The sequence below is a fragment of the Rhinoderma darwinii genome, chromosome 1 (assembly GCF_050947455.1).
Source record: "Rhinoderma darwinii isolate aRhiDar2 chromosome 1, aRhiDar2.hap1, whole genome shotgun sequence".
In the NCBI taxonomy this organism is placed as follows: Eukaryota; Metazoa; Chordata; class Amphibia; order Anura; family Rhinodermatidae; genus Rhinoderma; species Rhinoderma darwinii.
The window spans coordinates 417,068,967-417,088,780 of NC_134687.1; the positions used below are offsets into that span (position 1 = coordinate 417,068,967).

Here is a 19,814-nt window from a genome sequence, read left to right on the forward strand (position 1 = left end):
CACATTGTAGCGGCTGTGCCTGGGACTGCAATGCTTGAACAGGACCGGAACTCCAATTCCAGGCACAGCTACTACAGATGTGTATGGTGCTGTGACTGTACACTGTGAGAAGACTGTGGACCACCACCAATCTGATATTGACAGCCTAACCTAAGGAGAGGCCAACAATAAAAAATGCCAGGAGTACCCCTTTTAGCTGAACACCTGAGTAATCTGAAAAAGACGTGTTGCTAGTGATGTGCTGTCTGACAAAACCATTGAAAACAAAAACTGGTTGCTGGTAATTCAGAACATTGACTGTCAGATGTGACTGAAGTTCAGAGCTGGATCAGCGCTGTCCTGACAGCACAGAAAGGAGGCAGCAGCTTGATAGCAGCCATTCGCCCTAGTAACTGAAATAATATGTGCATTTCATCATGCCGATTTCCCGCTAGCATGCACAAAGTGTGATCGTTATTACTGGCTAAAATCCAAACGTAGAAGTGCATATGTGACTTTCGAGGACTTACCTGTGTATTGCCTCCGCTTACATACAGCACAGTGGGATTTACAGCTCCTGTAATCAGACGCCCCATCTCAATGTGCCCTATGCAATGATTCACTCCCAGCAGTGGCTTCTTCCACAGTTGAGCGACTGTACGTGCAACTATGGCCACTGACAGTAGAGGTGCTCCCATTCCAGGCCCTGCACAATAAGAGAAGTTAGAGACCCTCTTCATAGCCACTCTGCTTTGGCTAACAGATGGGGATCTTGAATAAGAGACTAATCACAATTCTCCAAATCAGGGATTTGAAAAGTTTTTTTTTAAACCAGACAACCCATTTATTAACTGCTGATTTATCTTCAATCATTTCCTTATTATTGCCCATCAAAATGCTGGATCTTTTAAAATTCTGGATTTCTCTATGTTTTTGCTATACAGTAGACACATTTTTGTTGTATATAATAATATTGATTAAAAAAATACAACATCCCTTTATAATTGCATCCGGTCGCTATTGACTTAGGCCTCATGCACATGACCGTAGTGGTGTGCACGGCCGTGATTTGCGGCTCGGACAGCCGCGGAGTGTCACCCGCAGGCCACCCACAAAATCGTGGGCCATGCACATGGCAGTGTGTATTCATTTCTATGAGCCAGGCTCCTGGGCAATGCACGGCCCATGGAAGCCATTGAAATTAATGGGGCCGCAATTCACCCGCAAATTGCGGCTGCAAAAATACGTTCGGAAAAAAAAAAAAAAAAAAAAGGTATCCAGACTTTATTTTTGCAATAGAAGTCAACGGCAATAGAATGCAACTGTATAAGCATCCAGTAGTTTCTATACTTTCTTCTTTATAATTGCACCATTTTTAGATGCTTATAATATATTGATTAACTTTTATTAACTTTATTTTAGGAGAGAATTGAAAATAAGCAGCTATTCCAGCATTTATTTTCACGTTACAAATTTACACCGTTCACTATGCAGCGTAAATAACATGTTCACTTTATTCTATGGGTCGGCACGATTACGGGGATACCAAATATGTAAAGGTTTTATGTGTTTTTTCTACGTTTGCACAATAAAAAGCCTTTTAGAAAAAAATTACTTGTTTTTGCATCGCCGCGTTCCAAGAGCCGTAACGTTTTTATTTTTCCGTCGATGTGGTCGTATGTGGGCTTGATTTTTGCGGGACAATGTGTAGTTTTCATTAGTACTATTTTGGGGTACATAGGATTTATAGATTAATTTTTATTTAATTTTTTATGGGGGGAATGGGAGAAAAGAGAGAATTTCGCCGTTGTTTTTTGCGTTTTTTTTTTACGCCGTTCATCCGGCGGTTTAATTAATGTGTTCATTTTATTGTTCAAGTCGTTACGATCGCGGGGATACCATATATGTGTATGTGTGATTTGTTTTGACACTTTTACTAAATAAAACCACTTTTTGGGCAAAAAAAGTCGTTTTATTTGATTTTCACTGTCATTATTTTTTTTTATTTTTTTCACCAACTTTATTTAACTGATTGACATTTTTTTTTTTAGTCCCACCCGGGGACTTCACTATGCGATCTGCTGATTGCATATATAATGCTTTGGTATACTTAGTATATGGAAGCATTATTGCCTGTCAGTGTTAAACTGACAGGCAATCTGTTAGGTCATGCCTCCGGCATCGCCTAACAGGCAGATGCTGAAGGCAGACCTGGGGGTCTTTGTTAGACCCCCCGCTGCCATGGAAACCCGACGGCGACCCGCGATTTCTTTGCGGGGGCGCCGATGGGGTGACAGAGGGAGCTCCCTCCCTCTGTCAAACACATTAGATGCCACTGTCACTATTGACAGTGGCATTTAATGGGTTAAACTGCCGGAATCGGAGCGCGCTTCGATTCCGGCAGTTGCAGCAGGAGCCGGGCTGTGTATAACAGCCGTGCTCCTGCCGCTGATCGCGTGGGTACACTGTCAGTACCCGCGCCATCACAGGACGGATATATCCGTCCTCCTGCGCGAACTAGCAGCTGCTGAGGACGGATATATCGGTCCTTCGGCGTTAAGAGGTTAAAAGAAAAAAATAATTGTTTACCTCAACTGCACGGCAAAAACGTAGCGAAACAGCAAGTCAGAAGTAACGCTTCGATATCTTGGGCCCAGAGCATAATTTATAATTGGGCCTTCCACATAACCACCAGTAATTTCACACATTACAATATCATGATCTGATGCCACATAAAAGCTATAAACATCATAAATATATGCATATTAAGATCTCAAATGGGTCTCGCGTGTGACAGAAAAACGAATAGAGTAACTTTGTAAATGCATTGCTTCACTTATCTGACATCAGATTACTGTGTATAGTGTCTGGTGGAAAAAAAAGCAATCCCAAGATTGCAAATTACCAAAGAGAAGTGTTCACATACTAATAAGTCAGCAAGAAATGTAGGAAAACTTCAGTCCTGAAGTTTCAGGCATTATGAATGCAGCTCTGGAATATAAGAGTGCGTTCACATGCTGCTGGTAGTGGAACCCTCCAAAAATCAAAGGTAAACTGGAGTAAATCTGTATTAACCGCATTATTTTACAGTCGATTTCACCTCTTACAATAGAGTAGGTGACATACGCAGCGAAAGTAGAGTCAACATCACAATAGAGTAGGTGACATACGCAGCGACAGTGGAGTCAACATCACAATAGAGTAGGTGACATACGCAGCGACAGTGGAGTCAACATCACAATAGAGTAGGTGACATACGCAGCGAAAGTGGAGTCAACATCACAATAGAGTAGGTGACATACGCAGCCAAAGTGGAGTCAACATCACAATAGAGTAGGTGACATACGCAGCGACAGTGGAGTCAACATCACAATAGAGTAGGTGACATACGCAGCCAAAGTGGAGTCAACATCACAATAGAGTAGGTGACATACGCAGCGAAAGTGGCGTCAACATCACAATAGAGTAGGTGACATACGCAGCGACAGTGGAGTCAACATCACAATAGAGTAGGTGACATACGCAGCGACAGTGGAGTCAACATCACAATAGAGTAGGTGACATACGCAGCGACAGTGGAGTCAACATCACAATAGAGTAGGTGACATACGCAGCGAAAGTGGAGTCAACATCACAATAGAGTAGGTGACATACGCAGCGACAGTGGAGTCAACATCACAATAGAGTAGGTGACATACGCAGCGAAAGTGGAGTCAACATCACAATAGAGTAGGTGACATACGCAGCCAAAGTGGAGTCAACATCACAATAGAGTAGGTGACATACGCAGCGAAAGTGGAGTCAACATCACAATAGAGTAGGTGACATACGCAGCGAAAGTGGAGTCAACATCACAATAGAGTAGGTGACATACGCAGCGAAAGTGGCGTCAACATCACAATAGAGTAGGTGACATACGCAGCGACAGTGGAGTCAACATCACAATAGAGTAGGTGACATACGCAACGAAAGTGGAGTCAACATCACAATAGAGTAGGTGACATACGCAGCCAAAGTGGAGTCAACATCACAATAGAGTAGGTGACATACGCAGCGACAGTGGAGTCAACATCACAATAGAGTAGGTGACATACGCAACGAAAGTGGAGTCAACATCACAATAGAGTAGGTGACATACGCAGCGAAAGTGGAGTCAACATCACAATAGAGTAGGTGACATACGCAGCCAAAGTGGAGTCAACATCACAATAGAGTAGGTGACATACGCAGCGAAAGTGGAGTCAACATCACAATAGAGTAGGTGACATACGCAGCGAAAGTGGAGTCAACATCACAATAGAGTAGGTGACATACGCAGCGAAAGTGGAGTCAACATCACAATAGAGTAGGTGACATACGCAGCGAAAGTGGCGTCAACATCACAATAGAGTAGGTGACATACGCAACGAAAGTGGAGTCAACATCACAATAGAGTAGGTGACATACGCAGCCAAAGTGGAGTCAACATCACAATAGAGTAGGTGACATACGCAGCGACAGTGGAGTCAACATCACAATAGAGTAGGTGACATACGCAGCCAAAGTGGAGTCAACATCACAATAGAGTAGGTGACATACGCAGCGAAAGTGGAGTCAACATCACAATAGAGTAGGTGACATACGCAGCGAAAGTGGAGTCAACATCACAATAGAGTAGGTGACATACGCAGCGAAAGTGGAGTCAACATCACAATAGAGTAGGTGACATACGCAGCGAAAGTGGCGTCAACATCACAATAGAGTAGGTGACATACGCAACGAAAGTGGAGTCAACATCACAATAGAGTAGGTGACATACGCAGCCAAAGTGGAGTCAACATCACAATAGAGTAGGTGACATACGCAGCGACAGTGGAGTCAACATCACAATAGAGTAGGTGACATACGCAGCCAAAGTGGAGTCAACATCACAATAGAGTAGGTGACATACGCAGCCAAAGTGGAGTCAACATCACAATAGAGTAGGTGACATACGCAGCGACAGTGGAGTCAACATCACAATAGAGTAGGTGACATACGCAGCCAAAGTGGAGTCAACATCACAATAGAGTAGGTGAAACGCATTGTAAAATCGAGAGCAGATCTACAGCAGAATAGACAGAATTTTAAAATCTGCAGCACTATTTCCTGCTTTATGTGAAGGAGGTTTCCTAAACCCCATTCATATACATTGTAAAGTTGTTTGTGGTGGATTTTCAGAGCGGAACACGCCACGATTTTATGCACAGTGTATGACATAATCGGCTCATAAAAAACAATATGAAAATAATAAAATAATATTGCCTTGGAGCAAACAAATTTGCACATAAAGGGTTATTCCTATTTCAACGATTAGCGTTCAAGATATACATAATGCAAATATATGTATGTTTGCAAATATCCTAGTGGTTTTTTTTTTTTTTTTAAATGTAGGGGTTTGGGAGATAATCCATTCTGTCCACCCCATCTTTGTATATTCTCCGTCTACTATGGGTACGGCCACCACCACGGTCCAGCAAAGGTGGCCGAGCTGGTTTAGCTCCTTTTGTGTAGTTTTCTGAGAGTCTGGCTGGGTTAGTTGGCGCGCGTATTTAGCGCATGTGCAGTGACTCCCTGCCTGGCCACCTCTATGCAATGGATTAGGACAACTCCCAACATGCGCAGTAGCCCTGGAGCCGTCCTACGGTGCTGCACTTGACTCATAGCTGCAGAGCTCTTATCAGGGCTGTCACAGTTCATCATTGGTAGCATGCACACATGTGCTGGCAAAAAAGAAATAAATAACCCCTTACACGTTTATATTTACACACCCACACACTACTTGCCATTTTACCTTTTGTGTAAGCTACGCAGTCGATTTCCTCTGGCTGTACCTTTGCCTCCTGAAGAGCCTCCTTGAGTACATCCAGAATGCAGGATCGGTGGTGACGGGCGGTGTCGCTGGGCAGGAAACCTTTAGTATAGTACATACATAAAAACAGTGTTAGAAGTTTAGAGAAACATAGACCCTCATGTCTCAAAATTACTTTTCTAGGTATAGACAACAAAAAAAAAATAAGGGAAAACTTCCCTGGCTGTCTAGAGTAGTGGAGGGGTTAATGACAGCTTTCCTGGTGGTCAAGGGTAGTGAAGAGGCAAATGCCTGATACTTGGTGGTCTAGGTTAGAGAAGGGGAAATGCCAACATCCATGGTGGTCTAAACCTGTAGAACGGTTTACTCCCCTCCTCAGGCTACAGCAGACTTACCACATTCCGCTGACCCTTCCTGCACTGATAATACAGATCAGGAGACAGAAAGGAATGGGAAATGGTCCGGAGAAGCCTGGTGCCTTCGGGCCCCCTCCACTTCAGACTATAAGGGTACATACAGACGCAGCGTAACTTTTCCACCTTTGATTTTGTCACAGATTCCACCCTTTGCAATGTGGCAACTTCGTGACATATAGGGTATACTGCGGATTTGAAAAATCGATGGCATGCCCTAAAATTCCTGCTGATTTTGGTCAGTATATTTTGGTCAGTATTTTGCATCACGGTTTGTGAGCCAGAACCAGTAGTGGGTCCATAACACGGAAGAGGCACAAATCTTCCCATTATACGCCTTCTATATTTATGTTCCACCCCTGCTTTGGCATACAAATACTGACCAAAATACACCTGGCCTTAGACGATTTTTTTCTATCGCTGAAAAGTATGTCCCATGGTAATTTCACAATCATAAGGCCAGGTTCTCAGGTAGCGCAAGCTGAGGAAATTTCTGCAACGGAATTCTGTGTCGAAATTGCATAGCATTTACAGTAGCAGCAAAATGGATGAGATTTGAACAAATCTCATGCACACGTTGCAGCAAAAACGTTCATAAATTGACCTGTGGTGAAGAAGAAAATAGCCAAGTAACGCAACAGAAATGCTGCGATTCCGCCGCAAAAATCGCAAATAAAAAAAAATGGGGAAAACCTTTTTTTTAATTCACAATTAATAAAAAAAGCTTATACTTACCTCCCAGTCGTTGTCATAGCGATGCGTTCCACTGTGCTGAATGCAGCCCAGGCCTCATGGGATGACGTTTCATCCCATGTGAACTCTGCAGCCAATCACAGGCTGCAGCGGTCACATGGGATGCAGCGTCATCCCAGGAGGCCAGATTGCACAGAGACGCATCGCCATGACTACGGCTGGGGTAAGTATGAACTTTTCTTTTTGTTTTTTCAAGCGCTGGTTTCCGCAGCAAAGATTCCGTCCGAAAAACGGCACCACAATTTGGTGGAATTGGCTGCGAGTTTTAGGTCGGCTACGCTGCATACTTTTACACTGAATATCCGACCTAGGAGTACCCAGCCTAATGCTTAATGATGGTCTTTCATCGTCCGATCATTAGCTTTGATCTCTGGCCAGTTTTAGGTGGTTACTATTTTACATTGCCCTCACCTTGTCCTGGAGGGGTAATGTAGGTTCTTCGTGGATTACTTAGAACCTTCCCATCCTGAACAATTCCCACTCCAATCTTGTTGGCACTTCCTTCAAATCCCAAGACAATAGTCATTGTGACAGCCTGTAACAAAAAAAAGATACCAGACCTAAAATTGTCGTCTCATCACGGCCAGTGTTAGATGCCAGCCATACATGGGTGGACCGGGCCGGTCTGGGCATAAAACAGAAATTACTAGGGGTTAATACAGAACCGATAATACAGATAGTAAACAATGATGAGTAATACGAATAGTGTATCTAAGAATCCGATGAGGAACATCTAAAATTAGATCAACCAAAATAAATAAAACACCTTTTTACATGAAAATCTTAAGGGCTCATTCACACGAGCGTGAATCTCGTCCGTGTGCTGGGCATTGAAACAACGCACAGCACACGGCCCCATGGATGTCATTGGGGCCGTTCACACATGCGTGAGCTTTCACACAGCAAGTGCCCGTTGCATGAAACTCACTGCATGTCCTATATTGGTGCGTTTTCATGCACCTAGTCGCCTATTGAAGTCAACGGGTGCGTGAAAACCACGGACAGCATCCGTGCACTGTCTGTGATTTCAATCTTGAAGGAACCGCGGCACTCGAAATCAAGGTGCTCGGATAGGGTTCAAATCGGTGAATGATACATTTCCCCTGCAGCAAAATGTCTGTCTGGCCGAGGGACCCCAATACCTAAGGTATTGCCTGTGATGGGACTACCCCTTGAAATATCTTACTTCTATACTGATTTAGAAGTGCTTCAAGTTAGAGGTACCAAGTCTGCAGCTGTTGTGTTCCTATGTGTTATGACAACACTTCCTACCTGTGCGCTGGCCCCAATCAGCACTGTCATAGGGTCACTGTGTGGAAGCAAAACCCCCTTCACTTGCACTTTACCTTTGATGTGGATTTTCCATACAGAATTTATATTGAAAATCCATTCTACAGTGTGACAACCAACCCTTAGGCCCCATGCACACGACCGTAAAAAACCTCCGCAAAAACGGAGCCATTCACTTTCATTGAACACTGACACCTTTCCGTAGCACTACAGAAGGGTGTCCGTGCCGTGGAAATGTTCCGGGAATTATGGAACATGTCCGTTCTTTCGCATTTTGCGGGCCGTGCTCCCATACTTTGTATGGGAGCACGGCCCGAAAATGCGGCTGTCAGTCAGCGGCCGGCCGTGCCCGCAATCGTGGGCTGTGATTGTGGGCACGGTCGTGTGCATGGGGCCTAACTCCAAGTACTGATAACCTGGGTGATTTTTTTTTGCAGCTTTTCATGTCAGAGATGCGCAGCGCTCGTGTGAATCAGGCCTTAGGTGGAAGAGGTTGAGAAGGAATAAAATGGAAGCCTAGAGACCCATAAAGAAGGCAGGACATTGCGGAGAAACATTATTTATATGGTCACAACCATCTTGAAAACGCATACAAGCACATTTACTAATCCTGGCGCACACCAATGCGTAGATCCAGTGTACGTCTATTGAGGAATATGGCGCAGCTAATGAACTATGCCAGCTTGTACCTGGCATAGTTCACCTCCATATTTCTGCACAAAAAGCTTTGCAAAAATGTTGGCGCTATCTTGGTAGAGGCTAAATAAATATGATGCCATTCTTTTCAATGCAGTTGTCAGACAACTGGTGTTATTCCATAGATAAGTGGGCCTTAAAAATAGAATGAAAACGGAGGTAATAGAGGGGGAGTCCCGCATCAGATAAGTCGTCCCCAAAGCGCAATGTTATCGTGCCCTATTCACACAAGACAAGCTCGTCGGTGACCACATGTCTGTACTGTACTGTACCTGCACTCCGGAGCTCCGCCCCTTCCAGCCGCCGGAGTCTAGCCACACCACGTGTCTCTGTTGTGTCCCGCTTCCCGCGACGTGTTTCCGGGCAGCCTCGTGTGGAGATTCCGCTCCGGTGTCTTTGTGTGGAGCGTCCCCAGGAGCTGCTGCTGGAGGAGGCGCCGTGTTCGGTGTGTGGGTACACGTATTCTACAGCGCGGGTAACAAATAAAAATTCATGGGCAATGAATGGCTTTATTTTGTAATGGGATTAGTATGGAATCGTGTCATACGCAGGTTAAATGGGACTGAACATGCGTGGTCACACGAGGCTATGAGTCTGCTGCAGGAAATGCATTAGGCCTCATGCACACTTCAGTGTTTTTCTTCAGGGTGCTAGCCGTTTTTCTGACGGCTAGCACACTGACCCATTCATTTCAATGGGGCCATGCACACTTCAGTTTTTTTGACGGCCCCGTTGCTCCGTTCCGATCCAAAGTAGAGCGTGTCCTACTTTGGTCCGAGAATCCGTGACCGTGAGGCCCATGCAAGTCAATGGGGCCGTCAAAAAAACTGAAGGCACACGGAAGGCATACGTGTGCCGTCCGTGTGTGATGGAGCCATTGCCTAGCAACGGCCGGGCGGGCTGAAAAACATTACAGAAATATTACACTAATCGGCAGCCACTTGTCTTATCAATCACTGATAGAGAGAAGAGGCTGCTGATAAAAATAAAATAAAAAGCATTTCATACGTACCCGGTCGTTGTCTTGATGACGAGTCCCTCTTCTTCCTCCAGTCCGACCTTCTTTTGTGACGCGGCAACGTGTGATTGGCTGCAGAGACCGCTGCTGCCTGTGATTGGCTGCAGAGACCGCTGCTGCCTGTGATTGGCTGCAGAGACCGCTGCTGCCTGTGATTGGCTGCAGAGGCCGCTGCAGTCTGTGATTGGCTGCAGAGGCGGTCACGTGGGATGAAGCGTCATCCCTGGGGGCCGGCCTTCTGACGTCATCCTGACGTGCGTGACCGCCACTACAGCCTGTGATTGGCTGCAGAGGCCACTGCAGTCTGTGATTGGCTGCAGAGGCGGTCACGTGGGATGAAGCGTCATCCCTGGGGGCCGGCCTTCTGACGTCATCCTGACGTGCGTGACCGCCACTACAGCCTGTGATTGGCTGCAGCGGTGACATGGATGAAACGTCATCGCTGGAGGCCGGACAGGAGGAATGTAAGTATTTTTTTTTTAATTACATTAAAATTTTATTTTCCGCGCGCCGAGCATGGTACTGTCCAGGGTGCTGAAAGAGTTACCAGTGCAGCCCATTAACACTCTCAGCACCTTGGACAGTACCATGCTGGGCGCACGGAGTGCACACGGCCGCTAAAACGGTCACACTGATCCGTCACAAACGGCCGTGAAAACTGGCCTCATGCACACTTCCTTCACCGTTATATCGGCCGTTCTTGACGGATCCGTGTGGTTTCCGTGTTTCCGAGCGCCGAGCATGGTACTGTCCAGGGTGCTGAAAGAGAATGGTTGTTCAGCGCTAGTCACTGTACAGGGTGCTGAAAGAGTTAATGGGCTGCACTGATCGGCGCTAACTCTTTCAGCACCCTGGACAGTGACTAGCAAAATAAAATTTTAATTAAATAAAAAAATCAGTTCATACTTACCCAGAACTCCCTGCTTTTTCCTCCTGTCCGGCCTCCTGGGATGACGTTTCATCTCATATCACCGCTGCAGCCAATCACAGGCTGCAGTGGCGGTCACATGGGATAAAAGTCATAACAGAAGGCTGGACTGGATGACGTCAGAAGGCCGGCTTCTTGGGATGACGATTCATCCCATGTGACCGCCGCTGCATCGGCCACATGGACTGCCGCGTCATACCGGAAGGTCGGACTGTAGGAAGAAGAGGGACTCGTCACCAAGACAACGACCGGGGTACGTATGAACTGCTTTTTATTTTTTATCAGCAGCCTCTTCTCTCTATCAGTACTGGATAGAGAGAAGTGGCTGCCGATTAGTGTAATATCTCTAATGTACTTCTGCCCGCCCGGCCGTTTCTAGGCAACGGCTCCGTCACACACGGATGCCTTCCGTGTGCCTTCAGTTTTTTTTGACGGCCCCATTGACTTTCATGGGCCTCACGGTCACAGAATCTCTGACCAAAGTAGGCCTTAGGCCCCATGCACACTTCCATCACCGTTTTCACGGCCGTTTCTCACGGCGTTGGCTTTCCGTTCCGGGGTTCCGTCGGAGGTTTCCGTCGGGTGAACCCCGCAACGTAAAGTGAAACTGAAACCACAGCTTCCGTTTCAATCACCATTGATATCAATGGTGACTGAAACATTGCTAATGGTTTCCTTTCCTCACCATTCCGGCAGATTTCCGTTTTTCCGACGGAATTAGTAGCGCAGTCGACTCCGCTATTGATTCCGTCGTTAAAACGGATACCTTCCGGAATGATGACGAACGGCAGCCATTAGCGATGTTTCCGTCACCATTGATATCAATGGTGACTAAAACGGAAGCTGTGGTTTCAGTTTCACTTTCCGTTGCGGGGTTCACAGGACGGAAACCTCCGACGGAACCCCGGAACGGAAAGCCAACGCTGATGTGAACAGGCCCTTAGGCCTGATTCGCACTAACGTGTTAGGGCCTGTTCACATCACCGTTTGCTTTCTGTTCCGGGGTTCTGTCAGAGTTTTCCGTCGGGTGAACCCCGCAACGGAAAGTGAAACTGCAACTACAGCTTCCGTTTCTGTCACCATTGATATCAATGGTGACGGAAACATTGCTAATGGTTTCCGTTCGTCACCATTCCGGCAGATTTCCGGTTTTCCGACGGAATCAATAGCCCAGTCGACTCCGCTATTGATTCCGTTGTTAAAACGGAAACCTGCCGGAATGGTGACGAACGGAAACCATTAGCAATGTTTCAGTGACCATTGATATCAATGTTGACTGAAACGGAAGCTGAGGTTTCAGTTTGACTTTCCGTTGCGGAGTTCACCCGACGGAATCATCCGACGGAACCCCGGAATGGAAAGCCAACGCTGATGTGAACAGGCGCTTATTCACACGACAGGGTCCGAGTGTCGGCAGATAAAAACGTTTTGCATCCGTTTTGATTACGTTCCGGGCCGTGTTGCTGTTTTTAACGACCGATTTTTGACATGTTTTGCATCCGTTTTTTTCCCTGTCTGTTTTAAAATCTGATGAATTTCATTTGTACATTTTTTGCCACACACTTCCCTCTGTAGATAATGCCACATACAGCCCTCTGTAGATAATGCCACACACTGCCCTCTGTAGATAATGCCACATACTTCCCAAGGTAGATACTGCCACAGCTCCCCTGTAGGTAGTGGCACACAGCCCCCCGTAGGTAGTGGCACACAGCCCCCCCCCCCCCGTAGGTAGTGGCACACAGCCCCCCCCCCGTAGGTAGTGGCACACAGTCCCCCCCCGTAGGTAATGGCACACAGCCCCCCCCCGTAGGCAGTGGCACACAGCCCCCCCCGTAGGCAGTGGCACACAGCCCCCCCCCGTAGGTAGTGGCACACAGCCCCCCCCCCCCCGTAGGTAGTGGCACACAGCCCCCACGTAGGTAGTGGCACACAGCCCCCCCCGTAGGTAGTGGCACACAGCCCCCCCCCCCGTAGGTAGTGGCACACAGCGCCCCCCCCCCCCGTAGGTAGTGGCACACAGCCCCCCCCCCCGTAGGTAGTGGCACACAGCCCCCCCCGTAGGTAGTGGCACACAGCCCCCCCCCCGTAAGTAGTGGCACACAGCCCCCCCCGTAGGTAGTGGCACACAGCCCCCCCCCGTAGGTAGTGGCACACAGCCCCCCCCCCCGTAGGTAGTGGCACACAGCCCCCCCCCCCGTAGGTAGTGGCACACAGCCCCCCCCCCCGTAGGTAGTGGCACACAGCCCCCCCCCCGTAGGTAGTGGCACACAGCCCCCCCCCCCCCCGTAGGTAGTGGCACACAGCCCCCCCCCCCCCGTAGGTAGTGGCACACAGCCCCCCCCCCCCCCGTAGGTAGTGGCACACAGCCCCCCCCCCGTAGGTAGTGGCACACAGCCCCCCCCCCCGTAGGTAGTGGCACACAGCCCCCCCCCCCCCCCGTAGGTAGTGGCACACAGCCCCCCCCCCCGTAGGTAGTGGCACACAGCCCCCCCCCCCCGTAGGTAGTGGCACACAGCCCCCCCCCCCCCCGTAGGTAGTGGCACACAGCCCCCCCCCCCCCGTAGGTAGTGGCACACAGCCCCCCCCCCCCCGTAGGTAGTGGCACACAGCCCCCCCCGGTAGGTAGTGGCACACAGCCCCCCCCCCGGTAGGTAGTGGCACACAGCCCCCCCCCGGTAGGTAGTGGCACACAGCCCCCCTCCCCCGTAGGTAGTGGCACACAGCCCCCTCCCCCCCCCGTAGGTAATGCCACACAGCCCCCCCATAGGTAATGCCACACAGCCCCCCCATAGGAAATGCCACACAGCCCCCCATAGGTAATGCCACACAGCCCCCTGTAGGTAGGTCTACACATCACCCCCTACCTCTCTGTAGATAGCGCCACCGTTGCAGGAGGAGTCCTTGACTTCAATGTCCATATATGGACACAGTGAAGTCAGGGACTTTTCCTGGAGCGGAAACACCGGCCACCGGGTCGGGGATTCCGCTTCAGAAGTGCCTGATGACATATATGGACACAGTGAAGTCAGGGACTTCTGCTGGAGCTGAATGCCCAATCCCCGGCCACAGCGTTGCCGAAGCTGTGGCCGGGGATTGGGGATTCTGCTCCTACAGGGAGAAAAAAAAACCCTCCTCCTCACATGCACTTCACACTGTGAGGAGGAGAAGGCGAGAAAGCGAGCGACGGAAGACCCGGCCGCCCCATTAGAGGTCTTTTGTTCCTACTGCGGCCGTTTTATGAACGGCCGTCATACGGCCGGGAAACCCTGTCGTGTGAATAATGTCTTAGGGTATGTTCACACGCATAACACGGCTGTAAAATACGGAGCTGTTTTCAAGAGAAAACAGTCTCTTATTTGCAGCCGTTTTTGATGCGTTTTTTTACGGCTGTTTTTGGAGCTGTTTTTCTATTGACCCAATGAAAAACGTCTCAAGAAGAGACATGCACTACTTTTTTACGGCGCGTTTTGACGGGATAAATAGTAGTCGACTACGGTATTCATCCCTTCAAAACGATGGAACCCTTGCACAACGGAGACAAACTGAAACCATTGGCATCGGATCCGTCACCATTGAAATCAATGGTGATGGAAACCTTTGGTTTCAGTTTGTGTCAGTCAGGGCTTCGTTCCGACGGAAACCCTGACGCAGATGTGAACGTAGCCTAAGATTGACAGAGGCTAAACTGCTGGGATCTCCGCTGACCATGTAGATTTCTTAGACCTTCTTCACATCACATTTTTTCCATCTGAGGTATACGTCTGGACCCCCAATGTACACGTTTGACGGAAGTAAAAAAAAACACATCCCATTGCATAGGCATACAGAGGAATACATCGCCTGAACCCTGGGCAGAGCGCTACCTGTGCCCAGGGGAAGCTCCTGACTATATGGACAGTGATGTCAGGAGCTACTATGCCGGAGTCCCCGCCCAGAGCATTGGGAGTGCGAGTAGCTCCTGACATCAGTGTCCATATAAGAAACCCCCGGGAAGATCGCTACCTGATGCTATGTACGGGGACTCCGACACTGGGGAAGCTCCCCAATGTAAACATTTAACATATACTTGTGACAGATGCCATATAGTGGCACCCGTCACTCATAGGTTTCCATGTTAAAAAAAAATCCTATTCCGCATAGCGGAATACCTCAGAATGGCATAGCGTCCAGTAAACTGCATACATCTCTACTGTAATTGCGTTTTTCTAAAGGAAAGTATGTTCTTCCTGAATTTCACATATGTAATAGTTAAATGTACATTAGTAGAGCTAAATTAGCATAATATACACACTCTCTGTTGTTATTGAGTAGGAACATTCATTGTCTACTTCTAGTGGTAAAATTCTGTCCATGGTCATGTGATGATCGCATGACCATGGACAGAATTTTATCCGCTGGATAAACAATAAGCAGAGATCTTGGAAACCTGAGAAACGTGAGGAATAAATATAGGAAGTTTTTGGAAAATTGTATTCGTTTTATTTATACAAAATATGCTGAAACTGAACGAGCCCTTTAAGTATATGTTCACACATGCGGGTACAACCATCAAAGCCTCCAAAAGCAATTCTGTCGCACTTGATGTCAGGAATAGTGTAGCATACAGCGCTATTCTTGCTGTCAAAACAACGCAACCAGGTGGATCCCATTATTAACCTATGGTTCATTATGAACTGAAGCCGCTATGCATATGTGAACAGTACCTTATTTAGTCTTTGACCTATAAATACATGTTAGATGTAGGGGACAGGGTGTTTTATTATTAATTATTTTTGGGTTGTGGTATTTGAGGTTCTTTACACCTGGTACATAGACTGTCATTTGTTTTTAACAGGTGCAACATTCAAAACGCTTCGATATTTGCTGTATCCACGTCTAATCTCCTTGGTTGTCAAAATGCCGAAAAGAGGGAAGAAGGAGGACGTGAAGTGTCAGACAGAGTCTTCTGAGCAGGTTGAGGGTAAGTAAAGTTCCTGGTGTCACATGTAAATACTCCAGAGGTTTGTAGACTTTATCATTCAGCATTTATCTCTGCATCTCTCAGAACCTGAAAACAAGAAGAGTAAGAAGGGAGGGAAGGAGGCTGAACCTGTGGTCCTGTATGAGGATGCCCCTGACAAATTTACCAATGAAGATGGCAAGAAGTACACACTGAAGATCAGTTCCTGGAATGTTGATGGTATTAGAGCATGGGTCAAAAAAGCCGGTTTAACAGTACGTGCCCTACGTTTCTGCTAATCTTTTACATGTGAGGTTTGACTGCTATGTGTAAAACTGCCCGTTCTGACACAGCTAGACTTTTTATATTTACAATAGATTCCCGATAATTATCAACTGGAAATGGTGTCATGTATAGCGTGTTGTTTTCTTTCCTGTGTAGTGGGTACGGGAGGAGGATCCTGACATCCTCTGCCTTCAGGAGACAAAGTGTGCAGAGAAAGCTCTCCCTGCTGAGATTAAGGACATGCCCGAGTACCCTCATAAATATTGGGCCTGTTCTGATGAGAAAGAGGGTTATAGTGGAGTGGCAATGATTTGTAAAGAGAAGCCTCTTGATGTCACATATGGCATTGGTAAGTATCTGTTTTTGTATCTTCATTAAGGGCAGCCATAGATAAATTGCTGTCTAACTGCTTGTCCTTACACCCTGTGTGCTGCCAGGATTGGAAGTGTATACAGATCATAGTCCCTTAAGGCTCTTTTACACCGGCCAGTGATGTGTAAACAGGTCAGCGATCAGCCAATGAACGAGCAAACGCTTGTTTGTTGGCTGGTCAGACCTTTATTGCGGCAAGAAATATGGTCACTAGTCGGCAGGACATCTACCTGTGTAAACGGGATGTGCTGCCGACAAGATGCAAAATCGATGGGGTCGAGCAATCGTATCAATAATCATTCATCCCCTTACTTGCAATCATTGCTCCATTTAAATGGAGCAAACGAACACTGATCAACATGCTGTATTGTCAATCAGCACTTGTATAATAGAATATCTAAGAGGTCCCTTAGAGTATATGCAAATGGGTGACATCTTGGATGATGGTTTACACTTTTGGAAGTTTGGATAAATTCTGGAGGTTTGAAGCTTCAGACCCTGTTCAATATCAAATGCAAGAAGCCAAGTCAATGCGGGAAAGTACTTTATTTTGAATTCTAGTTCCCTGCTATAAATGACTCTGCAAAAGACTGGGAAATTTGTGAATTTTGAGACATTCATTGTCTAACAATTGAATTTTTTGGTATAATATACCAAATATTCTGTTTTGGATAATATTCTGTACTGTTTGGATAATATTCTGTACTGAAGCATCTGCTTATTTACCCATATTTAAAATCTTACCAGTTGAAAGTTAACATTGGTAGACTGTCATTTATGCGATTTTTATTTTTAGGTCTCAAGTCTTATTTCTTTTTCTACCAGGAATTGAAGAGCACGATAAGGAGGGTCGCGTGATCACTGCTGAGTTTGACTCCTTTTATTTGGTTGCTGCTTATGTTCCAAATTCCGGCCGCGGCCTAGTACGCCTTGATTATCGCCAGCGCTGGGATGTAGATTTCCGTGGTTATTTAAAGGGATTGGAAAGCAAAAAGCCACTCATTTTGTGTGGTGACTTAAATGTTGCATGCCAGGAGATTGACTTGAAGAACCCCAAAACCAACAAGAAAACCCCTGGCTTCACTCCTCAGGAGAGAGAGGGATTTGGAGCACTACTGGCTGACGGCTTTGTAGATAGCTTCCGCCAGCTGTACCCTGACAAGCAGTATGCTTATACCTTTTGGACTTACATGATGAACGCACGGGCCAAGAATGTTGGATGGCGGCTGGACTACTTTGTCCTGTCAAAAGCTTTGCTTCCAGGCTTGTGTGACAGCAAGATCAGAAGCAAAGCCTTGGGAAGTGACCACTGCCCAATAACCCTTTATATAGCTATGTAAAGGCAACTAGTGGGTGTCTACTTGACAACTCTCTACTTGGCCATGAGAATATAGTTTCAGTGCTTTGATGTGTAATTTCAGAGTTCACCTTTTATTCTAGTCCATATAACCATTTAGACTGTAAGTCATAGTCATGTTAAGAAGTTCATGATGTATGCTTTGCCAGAAGATCAGGCAAGCTTCGTGGTGCTTTCCTCCGAATTGGCTTTTTGCCATGTAGTGTTAGACTTTGAAAAAATAAAATTGTTTTCTATTTCCCAAGTTTTTTTTTCGTTTTTTTTTTTTTTAAGAGCTAGGTCATATGAATTCTATGAAATGTGGTTACTGTTCTCTACAGAGTTAACAAGGTACTTGTGCTGCTAGCATTCATTCCTTTACAGAGATGTGTGGTATTCCTGACTTCTTGAGTATTTTTCTACAATGCAATTGGTCACCACGTAAAGAAAAATATATATATTTTTTGTTTTATTACCAATAGCATGAATTGTTTTTATCGTAAATGCCATTTATAACTGACATTGTTTATAAATGGCATTAATAACACAAATTTCAATTTCTATTTGTAGTGATTAAAGAAACGCTCCAGGAAAAACTGACCTTGTCTTAAGGGCCTTTTACACCTGCCGATATTCAGCCGGGGCAGGGAGCACCGATCAACAAAACATCGTTGATCGGCGCTCGTTTGCTCCTGTCACACGGAGCTATGTATGGGGACGAGCGGTCGTCACTCCGATCACTCGTCTTCATACGTTATCATGTCACTTTTTTAAAACAATACGATCAGCATATGATCGAGTGTTTGCTCGTTCATCTGCTGATCGCTGCCCTGTTTGGGCAATTATCGGCAACAAGCGTTCTATGAATGCTTGTCTGCCCGATAATCGTCCAGTGTAAAAGGGCCTTTATACCTAGTGCAGAGCCTGAGGGAGTCATGCATGACTTTACCTTTGGTGTTCTTTGAGTCATCTGTCGCCCCCCTCAGGCCTGCACTAGGTATAACAGAGTATCAGAATTCCTGGAGGTTGCTTTTAAAGAGGTACTGTCAGCTCTCCTGACATGTATGTCTGTGAATACTTGTATTACCCATGAAATAACAATGCTGAGCACGATTTCTTACAGCTCTACATTGTTAGGTTCCTCTGTTATTCCCCTGGGAAAGCATGCATAAATGTATAACTGGGCATTACCTTTACCCTTCTTAATAGGGTGTGTCCCAACAAAGTCTAATAGCTTGTGTGAAGGGACAATCCCCATTGACACGGAAAATTGTAACATCCAGTTGTGAAATTATTCATACATTTCCAGGAGGGATAACAAAGGAACAGCACGATTGCAGAGTTGTAAGAAAAGAAGCACCACAATTGTTATTTCTTGGGGAATACAAGTATTTACTAAAACAGACCGGTCAGGAGAGCCAACAATAGTGGTGATTCTCTTCTGTATGTCAATGCTTACTACTAATGTGCGGTCTTAGAAACTGTTACATTTCAGAACAGCGTTTACAGATGTGCATGCTAAATTGGGGTTACTGTTTTTCTCTTGGAGTATTGAAATAGTTTTCTTACTATACTTCGCAAGTAAAATAGCTGAAAATAATGTTAATATGAAATAGTCTTTCTTATGCAATTGTGTTTCTTGAAACTCATGTGCTATATCTCACTCCTACTCTTAAGTGGCACATACACTATATAATATTTTTTCAATCCATAATCTAGACTGTAGGTGCCAGGTGGACTACACCAGGAGCCAGTGTGCCATTTTTTTTTTTTAGTGGTCAGCAGACATTGATGAAAACCGTCCAAAAAGTTAGACATCAGTAATACATTTCTGGCTGGATTGGTTACGTGACTTCAGGGATTTCTCCAGTCTGTCCCAAGATTTCTAGATTAGGTTGTCCGTGTTTTGAATTTCAAAGCCCATTCAGTTTTTTCCGGCCCTGAGGTAAGCAGCACCTGTGTTCTCTAGCTA

At 46.3% G+C, this 19,814-nt stretch overlaps 2 protein-coding genes across 4 annotated transcripts in view; one reads left to right on the plus strand and one right to left on the minus strand.

The window, feature by feature from the left end:
- Nucleotides 1–9,421, minus strand: part of OSGEP (O-sialoglycoprotein endopeptidase) — a 36,404-nt gene extending 26,983 nt beyond the window's left edge. Inside the window, exons 1-4 of one of the 2 annotated variants that reach the window (XM_075829126.1) lie at nt 9,234–9,421; nt 7,387–7,510; nt 5,792–5,911; nt 510–685 (exon numbers count right to left, since the gene is read on the minus strand). In XM_075829126.1, coding sequence (XP_075685241.1) covers nt 510–685; nt 5,792–5,911; nt 7,387–7,501 — 411 coding nt within the window. In that variant the 5' untranslated portion in view covers nt 7,502–7,510; nt 9,234–9,421. Of the gene's footprint in view, nt 1–509; nt 686–5,791; nt 5,912–7,386; nt 7,511–8,954; nt 9,110–9,233 lie in introns of those variants that run through there. The other variant, XM_075829118.1, reaches the window with a different exon arrangement.
- On the plus strand, nt 9,199–18,107 carry APEX1 (apurinic/apyrimidinic endodeoxyribonuclease 1). 2 transcript variants are annotated; one of them, XM_075829098.1, is made up of 5 exons: nt 9,199–9,436; nt 15,745–15,870; nt 15,955–16,124; nt 16,291–16,483; nt 17,332–18,107. In XM_075829098.1, exons 1-5 carry the CDS (start codon nt 9,214–9,216, stop codon nt 17,844–17,846), a joined length of 1,227 nt encoding a protein of 408 aa, XP_075685213.1. In that variant the 5' UTR covers nt 9,199–9,213; the 3' UTR covers nt 17,847–18,107. The 2 variants fall into 2 exon arrangements, with proteins under 2 accessions (XP_075685213.1, XP_075685221.1); XM_075829106.1 differs by having other exon boundaries at nt 9,199–9,406.
- Nucleotides 18,108–19,814: the final 1,707 nt, after the last annotated feature.